At 36.2% G+C, this 13,555-nt stretch overlaps 2 protein-coding genes across 2 annotated transcripts; both read left to right on the top strand.

Moving 5' to 3' along the window:
- The first annotated feature begins 1,922 nt into the window (after positions 1–1,922).
- LOC111495770 (putative E3 ubiquitin-protein ligase RING1a) lies at positions 1,923–6,063 on the top strand. Its single transcript, XM_023145950.1, has 10 exons — positions 1,923–2,366; positions 2,506–2,551; positions 3,106–3,164; positions 3,867–3,948; positions 4,063–4,183; positions 4,276–4,317; positions 4,670–5,194; positions 5,280–5,387; positions 5,470–5,679; positions 5,813–6,063. Exons 1-10 carry the CDS (start codon positions 2,267–2,269, stop codon positions 5,849–5,851), a joined length of 1,332 nt encoding a protein of 443 aa, XP_023001718.1. The 5' UTR covers positions 1,923–2,266; the 3' UTR covers positions 5,852–6,063.
- A 1,814-nt stretch (positions 6,064–7,877) lies between these two features.
- On the top strand, positions 7,878–13,555 carry LOC111495762 (probable LRR receptor-like serine/threonine-protein kinase At1g07560). Its single transcript, XM_023145941.1, has 9 exons — positions 7,878–8,163; positions 8,903–9,958; positions 10,145–10,292; positions 10,472–10,543; positions 10,804–10,875; positions 12,224–12,295; positions 12,375–12,452; positions 12,553–12,731; positions 12,989–13,555. The coding sequence occupies exons 1-9, from the start codon at positions 8,094–8,096 to the stop codon at positions 13,105–13,107; spliced, it is 1,866 nt and encodes a 621-aa protein (XP_023001709.1). The 5' UTR covers positions 7,878–8,093; the 3' UTR covers positions 13,108–13,555.

Below are 13,555 nucleotides of genomic sequence, written 5' to 3'. Positions count from 1 at the left end.
TTTCCTTTTTATAAATAAATTGGTCCCTTGCAAATGTGTTTTTGGTATTTATTTTTAATTTAATCAATATTCTTTTTGTTTTTGAAGTTCATTAATAGCATTTAATAATCCTTTTTAAATATAAGGTAATTTTACGTTAGGGAACTGGAATAGTAACAACTTTTCATGCATTCAACAGTCATTAGCTGCTATTTTATTTTTTTTTACAAAGTCAAATACAACTATTAAATATTTTCTTATGACAAAAATGAATGGTAGTTGGAAAAAAAAAAAAAAAATTATGTCGAACCGTTTTTTTTTAATTATTAAAAAATATGTTACATTAATAACTAAAATTTCATAAAAACTTATATATCAAACTTTCACGAGTTAGATGGTTGTAAAGGTTAATTATTATGAACGTTCATAATGATTTTAAAGTATGTGTTGGATTGAGATGTAGTACTATTTTCAAGTTGGTCGGGTTAAAATGTCATAGACCAAAATTTACAATTTTATAAAAGTTCAACTAACCTAAACTAAAAAAAATTAACCCAACTCAACTTTTGTGGTTTATGTTGGATAGTTACGGCTAATCACGTTCTTGAGTCATATGAACACTCTTTAACTATTTTTACAATAGAAAAAATTTAAGTAGCTGTCAATTATTGTCAAATTATGTTTATTTTAATATGTTTAATAAATCTTAAACTTTTAGTTTTGTGTCTGATAAGTTTATTTCTTGACAATTTAAAACAGAATTAACTTAATAAATAAATCTTTGAGTCCACTAAAATTTTATAAAATATTGAAATGCATAATTTATACACAAAATTAAAAAATAATAAACTAATTGACGCTAGTTTAAGATTTTTTTAAACATTAGTTTGGAGAAAACAAAATTAAAAATTTAGAAATTTATTAGTTATTTCCAAATACCAAATAAATATAAATTTTAAAAATTTTAAACTTAGATTTATAATTTAACCTAAATTAATTTGAAATAGAATTTGGGTAAGAAATTCTCGTTATCCGATAAATATTTCATTTACTTTAGATTAAATGATAAGTTTCACTATTTTGCAGGTTGCAGCCGTCATTTTTTGTATTCATTTTAACAGAAAAAAAAAATAATAAATAAAAAATGATTGATAGGATACTTTCAAACAAATTTAAATTTTGAAAATAAAAAATAAAAGTTTTGAAATTAAAGAGAATTATTCAAACATAACATAAAAAGTAAGTGATGAATTATATAATTTATCATATGCTTTTTGAAGTTGAGAATTATGCCAGATAAAATCCATGTGGAGAAATCAATACATAACTAACTATTAGATTTAATTGGGTGATTCATAAGTTTATTTTTTATATTTTTAATGTGATTGGAAAGATGTAAAAAGAACTGTCTTTACCATCAATAGTTGAGCAACTAATTAGTTGAGTTGGTTCGATGTATTTATAAGATATATATATATATATATATGTGGTGTTGTGTCCAACACCTCCTTTTAATACTAAGCTAGTATTGGATCAAAGTAACGTAGATTAACTGGGTGTCTTTAATGAAAGATATGTCTATTTAGTTAAGTGTTTTAATCATTCGGTACAAGTGTCAATGACACACTTAATCGGCTGAAATCATAAAAAAGGACTCTAGCTTGTGCTCAACTCAAGGATTTCTCTTATTTATTGGGTAGTCGTTAAAGTTATAACTACCATTTTGAGGAGCTTAACGGGTATTTTTACTCTTTTGAATTACTTATAAAATTTTAGAGATTTAATTGAATTATTAGTTAGGCTATTATATGGGTGTAAAATAATTATTTTTTTAAAAAGGAAATTTTATCGTCACGGTTAAAAAGAATTACTGGACAATTTTCTGAATAAAAATACAAAAAATAATAAGTTTATATAAATTTCAGTCGGGTCGGTGAATCGGGTATGGAGTACCCAACAATATTGGTCTGTCCAGAGCACGAATATATTTGCAGAATGAAGAAAAAAGGGGGAAAATAGCTTAACAAAAAGCAAAATAATAATATAAAACAATGTTCATTTTAACGAAGCCAGTTCGTAGACCAATCAATTTGCCCAAGCCCAGAGTCTCGCTCTGGTGAAGCTCGGGCACAGTCCGTCGCCCACCTCCATCGCGGTCGCCGGTTTCATCTCCGTCTGTGATCCAACACAACTACACCACCCTCTGCTACCTCAATTAGCCTTTACTCTGTAACCTTCTTTTTCCGTTTTTCCTTCACGGCTCAAAATTCTGCTTCGAAGGAAAGCAATGCCAGCAAAGAAGCGTGCTCCGGAGTCATCTGAGGATGATTCTCTCAAACTCGACCATGGTTTCTCTGCTGCTCGCCCTGAAGATGGAGATGCAGACGGTAAGTTTTGTTTGGACTTCATTTATATGTATTTTGAACGAAGCAGGAAAGAGTTCTTCTGATTTTTCCTGCATTAGTTGCCTTCGTTCGAATTTTACGAGTTTGTAATTTTCTCCTCCTTTCTCTGCTTCTTCTTTAGAATCCGATCGGAGCACATCGTCGTCCAGTAATGGAGAGAAGGACGAGTACGTCCTCTACTTCACTACTTTCGCGCGTTCTCATCTTTGTTTTCCTTCGTCTGTTTTATTTTCAATTGATTATTACGTTGTCCTACACTGTATAATTGTTTAATGCTTTAGTGATTGGATTTGATTTTGGGATCTATTTGTTTTGCTTCGTGAATATGTCTGTTTACTTGAATCCGCTGCCATATTTTGGAACGAGCCATGCCGATTTACAGCGCTACCATGGCTTCCCAATAGTTTCTGCCATGGGTATCCTTTTCTGCTCACAAGAACGCGCTTGGCCGTATTCTGAGGAAGGTTGGTGGAGTTGGGTTCGCCAATTTTCTGGGCACCGCCACAGCTGTGGCGGATTCTCCAAACAAATATATGTATTGCTTAATGTACGGAACGTTGTTGTCCAGGGCATTTGGTGGTGGTTAAGGGAGGTTTTGTTCATTTTTTGCTTCTATGTTGGCAATAAATGTTTATCATGCAACAAACAAAGATCGAATGGTGTTTCTCGTGTTTGATCCATTTCGGCCATAACTACTGTTCTCTATTCTTCATGGGTGCAGATTTATCGTTGTAAAACTTTCGGATATTCGCAAAGAAGTTCAATGTCCAATCTGCTTGGGTATGATTGATGTCGACTCTTTGTTTTATATTTATTATTCTTGATTATTCAGATTCTATCGCTTATCAAATATTACATTTATATTTTATTTTCCAGTTAGAGTTACTTAACTGGTTAATTTACCGAAACGTTAGTGTGGATATCAGTTTCTGTGTATTACATTCATGTTGCGATCAATATCCTAAAGTAGTATCTTCTAACTGTTGTGTTGATGGACGAAAGTGGACAATTTCTTAGATTGCTTGAGGTGTTTCATGTGTTCTTGTTTATCTTTGTAATTTGAATTGGAATGGGGCATTTGGTTTGATGGTAGAACTGCTTTCCTTCTGCCGTTCCAATGTGATGAGCTTAATTAAACTTGTACTTGATAGTTGATACTTTCGTTTCTGAACAGTGTTTTCTAAAGGCGAAATGTGTCTGCATATTGATGCAATTCGAATGTGAAAGCTGTTTTGTAGAAAGAGTTCGACAAAATAATATTTCACTTTAGTTTATACCTGATTCTGTAAGAAATGATGCATTTTATTCATTCAAGCAGTAATTGCATGCAAAACATGAAAAACACAGGCAATCCAAACAAAAATATGATTACTTTCCCCCTTATTAGCCTGCCATTCATGCAAGAATTGCTGCATAAAAAGATATGTATTGTTTGTTTCTTGGGTATAAATAATGTGAAACCGGAAATTCTTTGGGTGGCAGGGATTATTCGGAAAACAAGAACAGTGATGGAGTGCCTGCATCGCTTCTGCAGAGAATGCATTGACAAATCTATGCGTTTGGGGTATGCATTTACCTGATCTCTTACTTAAAAAAACAAAAAGAAGGTGGTTTTGTGTTTGACTTGTGAAACGGTTCTTTTTTCATTTCTTAACCTCATAATTGATATATTTTGCAGCAACAACGAATGTCCCGCCTGCCGCACACATTGCGCTAGTCGCCGCTCACTGAGAGATGATCCAAATTATGATTCTTTAATTGCTGCTTTATATCCAGATATTGAGAAGTATGAAGAAGATGTATGATTTGTGAGATTCATCAGTACTTTTCCATTTGGGGTATGCATTTATGTCCGTCAGCTGAAGTTATTTTGTATATTTCACTCCTGTAGGAGCTGGCTTTTCGAGAAGAAGAGAGAATCCGCAATAAGCAGGTGAAACGAAATGTTTCCAAGTGTTTTTCTTTCCTGAATTGGGTGCATGAGGGCAGAGGAATTTGTCACAAAGCAATGGAAGTTTAAGGGAACATATTAAGTAACCATGAAGAGCAAAAGGAATCGGTTAATTTAGGAAAAATTAGCTCACTTTTTCATATTTTCTTTTCAAACATTGTGTATTAATTCACAAATTTTATGAGGTATCCAAAACTCTGGCCCGTTAGTTACTCTCATCCAAATAGTTCATTGCTTCACGTGTGAGCTACAGTTGTTATGAATGTCCTGAGTATAACTATACGGAACTCTCTTCTAATGCCTCAAGGTACTAATATTCAATTTATTCGGACAGATTCAAGCTTCCATAGCTCAGACCTTGCGTCGACAATCTGAGGCAGTAAGCAAGAAACGCCCTCCATCTGTTAGAAGATTGCGGGGAAATAACTACAGGAACAGCCAATCAAAGGGGAAAAGGAGCTACAGAAATGATGCTGAATTTCCAGCATCTGATGACAATGAGGATCCAACTGCTGAAGATGGAGTCAAAGATTCTTCTTCTGATGAACAGATGGAGCGGTCTGAGCGGAGATCAAAAGGATTCAGGAAACAAGGAGCTGCCAAGTTCTCCCAGCCTCCTTTTGCTGCTTATTCAGATGGAGCTGGTGAAGACAATGACTCGGATCAAGTAAATAGAGAAATCCTTAGTGCATCTTCAAGGCTTGTGGGAAACTCAGAGAGGCTTGTTTGGGGCAAAGGGGGCATGCGCAGCCACACAAGACATGGCTGCATGAGTGTTGGGAGCAGCAAGAACGTCAAAAACAACCGCATCTCAACACTGGTAGATTCTCTTCGGACTTCAGACAACAATGCTGAGGAGGTAACTTTAATTCATTGGGGAGCCACGTCTTGTGAGTCCATCTCCCCGTTCTTTCCAGATGATAATGATTATATGTTGGTTTCAGCGTGAAGTCTGCCTGCTGTTATTTTCCTATGATCAAAGAATAATTCCCAGTTTGCAGCTACCCTATATCTGCTGTCGGCCAACCTCGTCAGTCCGACACCTTTGTCAGGTAATTATTTTCATTTCGTCTTCAAATCCCCTTCATGCAGTTAATATTTTCACACCCTGGTTTACATCTTTCTCTATCTCAGTACGTTGCTGGTCAGACTGGATTTCAAGCTGATGAAATAGATATGTTCTTGATACAAGAACTAAACCTCAAAATCGAGCCTTCGACCTCGATTGATGTTTTAGTTTCAAAATCCTTGATTCCACATCCTATTGAAGATCATTTTCAAGTTTTGAGGGAACAACAAACCTTAGCAGAGCTGAAAACCCACTGCTCCACTCGTGGCCAACTGGTAAAATTTCCTAAAATTTTCACATTATAGACACCACAGAATAGAACTTATGAATGACATAGTATGTTCACTAGTTTTTTCTATACCAACCCCGATTGATCAATACCATTGATCCCAAGTTCACCGTGCACAGCTTCTGGCATATCAGAAGAAGCCGCGTCAATCACAGTAGGGCTGGCAGCTGCGGACGACTTAAAACAACAAGCAACCTCGTCTCCATCAACCCAGAAAATCCATGTAAAAAGCTTATATTTTAATGTTAAATGTCCCAATAATTTATAAACTTGGACGCTCTAAAATCGTGGGTGACTATACCAAGTACAACTCCTTGTCGATAATGCTTTGCTCATAATGATTCAAATATTTATTAGGCAGTCTATTCTATTTCCCGCCGCCATTTCTTTGTACTATATATGGAAACTGAGTCAAATTTTCCATACATCTCTCTCTCTCTCATTCTTCTAGATTTTATTTGTTATGTTTGGCATCTGTGCTTGCTTATAGGGGAAAGACTCGGTAAAACAGGCTTCAGAGAGAGAGAGAGAGAGAGAGAAAGAAGATGCAAAGGCAGCAGAAAAGACGGGCCTTGTAAGGGAATATACGAATTTAAAACGGAAGCCCAATAGGCAGCCACTAAAACTGAGTGAAGCAGGACGGCATATTGCAGCCCAAATGCTTCGTTAGGCGACCTTCAGATTCCACATCCCAGGCGTGGAATTAATTAGAAAACAGCCTCTGTTGTGTGTATATATAAAGAGAGACATGAATTAGGCTATGGGAAATCAGGCATGGGAATCCACACAGAGGCCCCATATCATCAGTAGCGGCATAAGGGATCGATTTTGTTCCAACGCGTCGACGTTCAAGTGTGGGCGATGGCAAGTTTTTAGGCTTATCTGGGCCGAATAAATTAGCAGCTCCTGATGATGGACAGACAGAGAGCGTTGGTTGTAAGAAACAACGGTAAAGAAGGGGGAGCCGAAGGATAAGGGAGGAAGAAGACGAGTCTTGGTGGTGGTGGTGGTCCGGTGGAGTGTTTTTCGGTCGTGTGTCTCGCCATGCAGGTAGTGCAGAGCTAGCAATCCCACTGTGATTCAAAGGCCCCGATCGTTTCCTTTTGAGCTATTAGGCAATGAACATATAATTTTTCTTTAAAAAATTAATTGATTTATTAATCCATGACTAATTAATTATAATTATTAAAACAATCTTTATTAATTAATCATATTGATAATATTATTAAATAATGAATTGATAATTCTCAATTGTTATTTTATTGAAAAAAAATATGTATATTTCAATAAATGAATTTATTACATTGGAATGCCGAAGAATTAAGTGTATATATATTAATCTATTAAACTAGAATGATTAAATTCACATAATTATTAAAGTTTTAATGTTATTTAGCTTATTACCCATTTTTTACCCTTATTTTCATCTCTATTCCCTTAACCCCAACATACATTTAAAACAAGTAGCAATTAAAGAAAAAACGGTGATAATTATTATATATATTAATTTGATTCCAACTAACAACAAAACAGAAATTAACCAAATAAACGAATTATGTGCCTTTTAATTAAGCAAATAATTGAAGTCCGGAACAAGAAGGAAAAGATAAATTCCATACAATTTAAGCAAAACATAAAATTTGAGGTCAAAATTAGTTTAAAACATTTTCTCCAATTTCCAAAAAAGTATTTTCGGTCCCTTTCAATCAAGACTCCTAAATACCCGATGATTATGCAGAAATTGGAGGCCACTTAGGGTATTTTGGTCAATTTATCTGAATCTCCTCGTCTCTTGGCCTTCGGTTTTTTTCAACCAACAGTAAATATCTACGTGGAATTAGAAAATACCCAATTTCTATACCTACAACTCACTCCTCTGCGGCGCTGCGCACCCTAGTTTCCGTATATTGCACATCTTCACCGTAGATTAAACCAACCTTTGAATGATGATTATCCGTTCCGACGGCGAGATGACATATATAAAATAATAAAGAATTAAAAGAATTATTAGGCATGGTTTGTTATTTAATTAAGCCAATTTAAAAGTTCAAACTAAATTATTGATGGTTAGATAAATAGGGCATTATGAAGCCAACCAACCATACCATTAGGCATTAGGCACTAGTGTAGTGAAGGCGCATGAGCGTTGAGAAGGTTGAGCAGCACATTATCAGACCCTTGTTTCAAGGGTCAACTAAATAAAGGCATAATCAAGTCCCAACTGTAAAAGGTGAGCCGCGTACACGTCGGACCACAATCTTTCCTCAAAGCTCAGGAGGAGGAGGAAGAAGAAGAAGACGAAGAAGACGATAGATGCAGTACGGTAGATCAGAATGTGAAGTGCGGTTTTGATTTATCGGAGTAAAAGGGGATCAAAAGTATTCATCGCAGCTGCTAAACATGCTCAGATTTCTACTCCCATGGCTTCTAATTCACTGCTTCGTCTTCTCTCTTTCCTCAGCTCGTCCTCGTGAGCTTCCCCTACTCTCTCTCGTTCACCGTTTCTTCGTTTGAATTTACATTTTTATTTTTTGCTGCTGTACTGAATTAGGATTCACACTCTCGCTCCATTTCTCTGACTAGTGCCTTTTAATCTAATGGCTATTCAATTGCTCTGAATTTGAGTTGAGAGGAGTGCAATTTGGACTTGACTCATCGGCGAGTAGATCTCTAAGTTGCCAACACTAATTAGATTTGTTGCTTTGAGTGGGAAGTGAGTTATGTGCTTTTGAATTCAATGGTGACTGTAATGGTATCTTGAATCTGTGATGATTTCCGCGTTGCTTGATTTTCTAACAATTTTTTGAAAAGTCGAAGGATGTGGAGGGAATAATACGAGGGCGAAATTAGGCATTCTTCATACAATTGGAATTGTAAGGAAATGAGGAGCTGTTGAATTAATAGCCACTATTTTTTACGTATAGGGAAGGCTGCAGAAAATAAAGAAGCTAGGAAGCAGGATTTTCCTTGTCTGATAGATTCTGGATTGAATTACTTCATTTCTGCAGAGAAGGAAAACGTTTATTTTCTTTTCGGACAATGGGCATTCGATAAAATTATTGAAAGGCATTCCTAGTTTATAAGTAGTTCAATACCTATGAGCCTTTGTAGTTTTAGCACATAGTAGATGTCTGAAAACTTAATGCATTCCTTATATGTCTTCATATCATTTCTGTCTTATCATGCATTCATGTGTCCTATTGTTGCAGAACCATTTGCTATGCGCATAAGCTGTGGGGCTCGGACTGACGTCCACACACTTCCAACAAATACTCCATGGTTCAAGGACTTTGCATATACAGGAGGGATACCAGCTAATGCGACACGCCCAAGTTATATCTCTCCTCCTCTTAAAACCCTTCGCTATTTCCCCTTGTCTGCGGGTCCTGAAAATTGCTACATCATCAACAGAGTGCCAAAGGGACACTACTCTGTGAGGATCTTCTTTGGGATTGTTAAACAACCTAATTTTGACAATGAACCTCTATTCGATGTTTCTGTTGAAGGCACACAAATTTGTTCACTTAAATCAGGGTGGAGCAACCACGATGAACAAACATTTGCTGAATCCCTTGTATTTTTAACGGATGGCTCTGCCTCTCTCTGCTTTCATAGCACAGGTCATGGAGATCCAGCTATCCTTGCGATTGAAATCCTTCAAGTTGATGAGAAAGCATATTATTTTGGTTCCAAATGGAGTCAAGGAATGATCCTTAGGACGGCCACAAGATTGAACTGTGGTGCTGGGAAGCCCAAGTTTGATGCAGATAATAATGGGAACCATTGGGGTGGGGATAGATTTTGGAGTCCTATTAAAACTTTTGGTCAGCAGTCTGATCGAATCATCTCTGTTGAAACCAGCATCAAACAAGCTTCAATTTCGCCAAACTTTTATCCAGAAGCTCTATATCGGTCTGCACTTGTGAGCACCGATGGTCAACCTGATTTGACATATATAATGGATGTGGATCCCAATAGAAACTACTCAATATGGTTTCACTTTGCTGAGATTGATGGTTCAATCAGAGATGTTGGAGAACGAATTTTTGACATCTTGATTAATGGCAATGTTGAATTCCAAGATGTGGACATTATGAAACTCTGTGGTGGTCCTTATACAGCTCTTGTACTTAACAGGACTGTAGCTGTCAATGGGAGGACTTTGACTATTACCTTGCAGCCTAAAGAAGGCAGTCATGCCATAATCAATGCCATTGAGGTGTTTGAAGTTGTTTCGGCTGAAGTAAAAACATCCCCAGATGAAGGTAGGGTGTAGATGCATCCCCTGCTTCTTCTTTAATGTACCATGTTTGTCCATCTTTTTTTCTTATTGAAAGAAATATTTGTTTCAATTTTCACAATTACGGAGTGCAGAATATGTGATTTTTCTGCATTTTAGTCTTTAAATACTGGAGTGATTACTTGCAACTAATTTTGTCACATCATTATAGTTAGGGCTTTGCGGAGCCTGAAGAAGGCATTAGCACTTCCTGTTCGTTTTGGGTGGAATGGTGATCCATGCGTTCCTCAACAGCATCCTTGGAGTGGAGCAGACTGTCAATACGATAAAGCTGGAAACAAATGGGTCATTGATGGACTGTACTTTCCTTATCTTGTTCCTTCTAAAGAAAAATATGAAAAAAAATTTAGTTATCTGAGATATCATGCAGCCATATGACGATGTTTCAAAAAATTTGCTTGCTGATGGCTTCTGTGTTTATTTATTTATTCCTTTTTAGAGTTTTTTACTAGCATTAACTTCTACATTGCATGGCCAGGGGTCTTGACAACCAAGGTCTAACGGGATTCTTGCCAAATGAAACATCTCAACTGCGTTATCTACAAAGCATGTAAGTTATTGTTTGAAGTACTTCATCTTTTTAGTAAATAGTGAAAAAAAAAATATATCTTGGTTTTTTGGTTGATTTTCATTAAATGATTTAAAATTTTGTCCCTTCCAAAGATTTTTAACTAGTATAGAGGATTCTTAATCTTGGACCAGATTAAAGTAAAATTGTTTCTGGTATTTAGGAAGTGAAACTTCTGTTATATGATGTCCGCTGGTGTTTGTTGCTTCATACCAGTAATCCATGCATGTATGTTTTTCCAGAAATTTAAGTGGAAACAGCATCCATGGTCCCATTCCAGCCTCACTTGGAACAATAACCAAGTTAGAAGTTTTGTGAGTATTGCTTATAAACTTCTCTTGAAGCTTTTTTTGGATTTCTAATTTTTGTAATCTAATCTACACTGTTGATACATAGTCCGAAAGATATGTCATTTAATTGAACCAGTGCAACTTTAAAGTTAGAGTTAGTAATAGTGACTTAGATGATAAGCTAGAATCCTGATAAACAAGCATAATCTAGGTAATGATGTTGAGGTTTTGATCTAGTGTGCACTCAGTATTAGTCATTGCATAGTAGTTGTTGAGAAACTAAAAACTTTTAATACCGACTGTGGAGGGTTCACCACGCTGCCTAAGAGGGACAGAAATCCTGACAAGCCAATATTAGTAGAGATGAAAAAGAAGAGCTTGATCATAGCAGGTTGGTTGTGTGCATAGTGAAGTGCTTATAGGTTGCAGAGAACATAGAGTTTCTTAAGCCACATCATGTGAGTTGGTTTCTCAAAAATGTGTTTTATAGAGAATTGGCAACTTCACGTGCATGTAGCAAGCTTTGTGAGAGTACATGTCAGTGAAATCATCTTTGTTCAGTGGACATAGTGGTAAGTTTCAAATGAAGTTATACCTTTGTCTCCAGAATGTAATGGGGAAGTTGCGGGCAAGTATGGATTCTTCTGCAGAATGTGTGTTTCAACGTGAACACCATGGAGAATGATTTGTATAAAATGGCTATACGTAAGGGAGTTAAAAAGCTTCAAGAAGCACTACTTTTCTTCCAATGAAATACTGAGAAATATGCCACGCCATGAGATCTGATGGTTGGCTTGGAGATACAGCTCGGGGAGGGCAACTTGTATTACAAGAGTATTTTTAGTCCAAATCCAAATGGTAGTCAAGGAGTGATACCATCTAAGGTTGAGGTTCCCTCGAAGAGGGGGGTTGTGGCTTGTTGTTTTATCTATAGCCATTGGGCCACAGAAAGAGTGGAGATCATTTACCATTCCCTCACGAGATTCTCTCTTTGAGTGGCATAGAACCCTTCATAACGGAGATCATATCTAATAAAAAAAAAAGTAATGTAAACAAGTAGGAAAGCAAATTAGTGGCGTCTTTGGGATGTTTAAAATGTCCGAGAGGGTAAATTAGATATTGTTCTATTCTATTCTATTGAATGAAGCTGGCTGATGAATAATTGCTGATATGTATATAAGGAGTACAGTAATGTTTCGAAATTTAAAAAAAAAAATGCACAACAGTAATTTTTTGTGAATTAGTATGATGCGAATGTTTTTTTTTTTTTTTTTTTAGATCTAGATTGTTATTTCATTTTATATTTGGATTGTTGTCGCTCAATCTAGACAACTGTGGCAGTACAATACTTGAAATATATTTTCTCTATTAGGGATCTATCCTACAATTCCTTCAATGGATCAATTCCTGAAAGTCTTGGACAGTTGACATCATTACGAATACTGTAAGATACTTCAGACCATATCCAATAAATTGAACTTAATGATCATCACATCAAGACGTTTTTTTTTTTACCCTCACAGGAATCTTAATGGAAACTCTTTGTCCGGAAGAGTGCCTGATGCTTTAGGTGCAAGGCTTTTGCACAGGGCCAGCTTCAAGTAAGCAGTTACTTTATTGTTAATTATACGTGGCAGAGGAAAATTCTACTGTTCATATGTATTTTTATTAGATACTGATTTTCTAACATGGACGGTACAGCTTTACTGATAATGCCGGTCTCTGTGGTATACCTGGGCTACCTGCATGTGGGCCACACCTTTCTACTGGTGCTAAAATAGGGATTGCATTTGGAGCTTCAATTATGTTCTTGCTCATAATTACTTTTGTGGTTTGCTGTTGGAAAAGGCGGCAGAATATCCTCCGAGTGCAGAATGCTGGTAAAAACGTTGTTGATGAGTTTGTCTATCTAAAAGTAATACCATTGTTTTACATTTTCTTTTTTTTGAGTTAGGGATAACCTCATGGTATGCATAGGTTCTTTTCCTGAATAGTGTTATAATCGGTGACTCAATAAGTTCATTTTGTGGTCTCTGTTAAATACGGTACACAAATCCCAAATGAGGCATGGAAATGCTATTCTAGATTTGGCATCACTAAGAGCTAATTATGCATTATTATTGGATCACTCTTGCAGCAAGAGATGCTCCATATGCAAAAGCTAGGACCCATCTATCTCGTGATATCCAGATGACAATGCATCACAATCAAGGCCATACGAGGGCTCCCACTGAAAATGGACGTTTGATTTCCTGATTCTCTCTTAAAACTGAGCCATCTTGTCTGGTTGAAGCCAGCTCCTTCCTTGGTATGACTGCATCAGGTCGGTTATGAATCCAATTGCACCAATAATGGTAAAGATCCTTGACGCCCCAATGGAAGTTAATTCTTGTACATTGATACAATTCTTTACACACTCTTACAACTTGAACCGGAGATGAGATGAGAGGTGAGTGCTCAAGATTTTTGTAGACCAGTAGAGAACTGCTTGCATACAGAAGAGAATATAAAAAAGGAAAACAGATAACCTTTTCTACGTAGCAAAGGTTCAGGTAGAGAAACCCTTTTCATTTTTAAACTCCCTCATGTCCCCAAGTGTAACTTTATTACCCCCTTTTTTTTTTTCGCATTTTACACGTTGAATATTGTGAGCAATTTGATTTACTATACTACATGAATACAAGAACGCGTGTGTGAGTTGTTA

This window comes from Cucurbita maxima, unplaced genomic scaffold (assembly GCF_002738345.1).
Source record: "Cucurbita maxima cultivar Rimu unplaced genomic scaffold, Cmax_1.0 Cma_Scf00021, whole genome shotgun sequence".
NCBI lineage: Eukaryota > Viridiplantae > Streptophyta > Magnoliopsida > Cucurbitales > Cucurbitaceae > Cucurbita > Cucurbita maxima.
The sequence above is the reverse complement of the archived record's forward strand: the minus strand, read 5'-3'. Positions and strand labels throughout refer to the sequence as shown.

Bases quoted from the DNA above. Each gene is read 5' to 3' on its own strand.
- LOC111495770 (XM_023145950.1), top strand. From the start codon at position 2,267: ATGCCAGCAAAGAAGCGTGCTCCGGAGTCATCTGAGGATGATTCTCTC. The intron at 2,552-3,105 runs GTACGTCCTCTA...TCATGGGTGCAG, and splicing joins AGTAATGGAGAGAAGGACGA to ATTTATCGTTGTAAAACTTT. The intron at 3,949-4,062 runs GTATGCATTTAC...TATATTTTGCAG, and splicing joins GACAAATCTATGCGTTTGGG to CAACAACGAATGTCCCGCCT.
- LOC111495762 (XM_023145941.1), top strand. From the start codon at position 8,094: ATGCTCAGATTTCTACTCCCATGGCTTCTAATTCACTGCTTCGTCTTC. The intron at 9,959-10,144 runs GTAGGGTGTAGA...ACATCATTATAG, and splicing joins AAAAACATCCCCAGATGAAG to TTAGGGCTTTGCGGAGCCTG. The intron at 10,544-10,803 runs GTAAGTTATTGT...ATGTTTTTCCAG, and splicing joins CTGCGTTATCTACAAAGCAT to AAATTTAAGTGGAAACAGCA.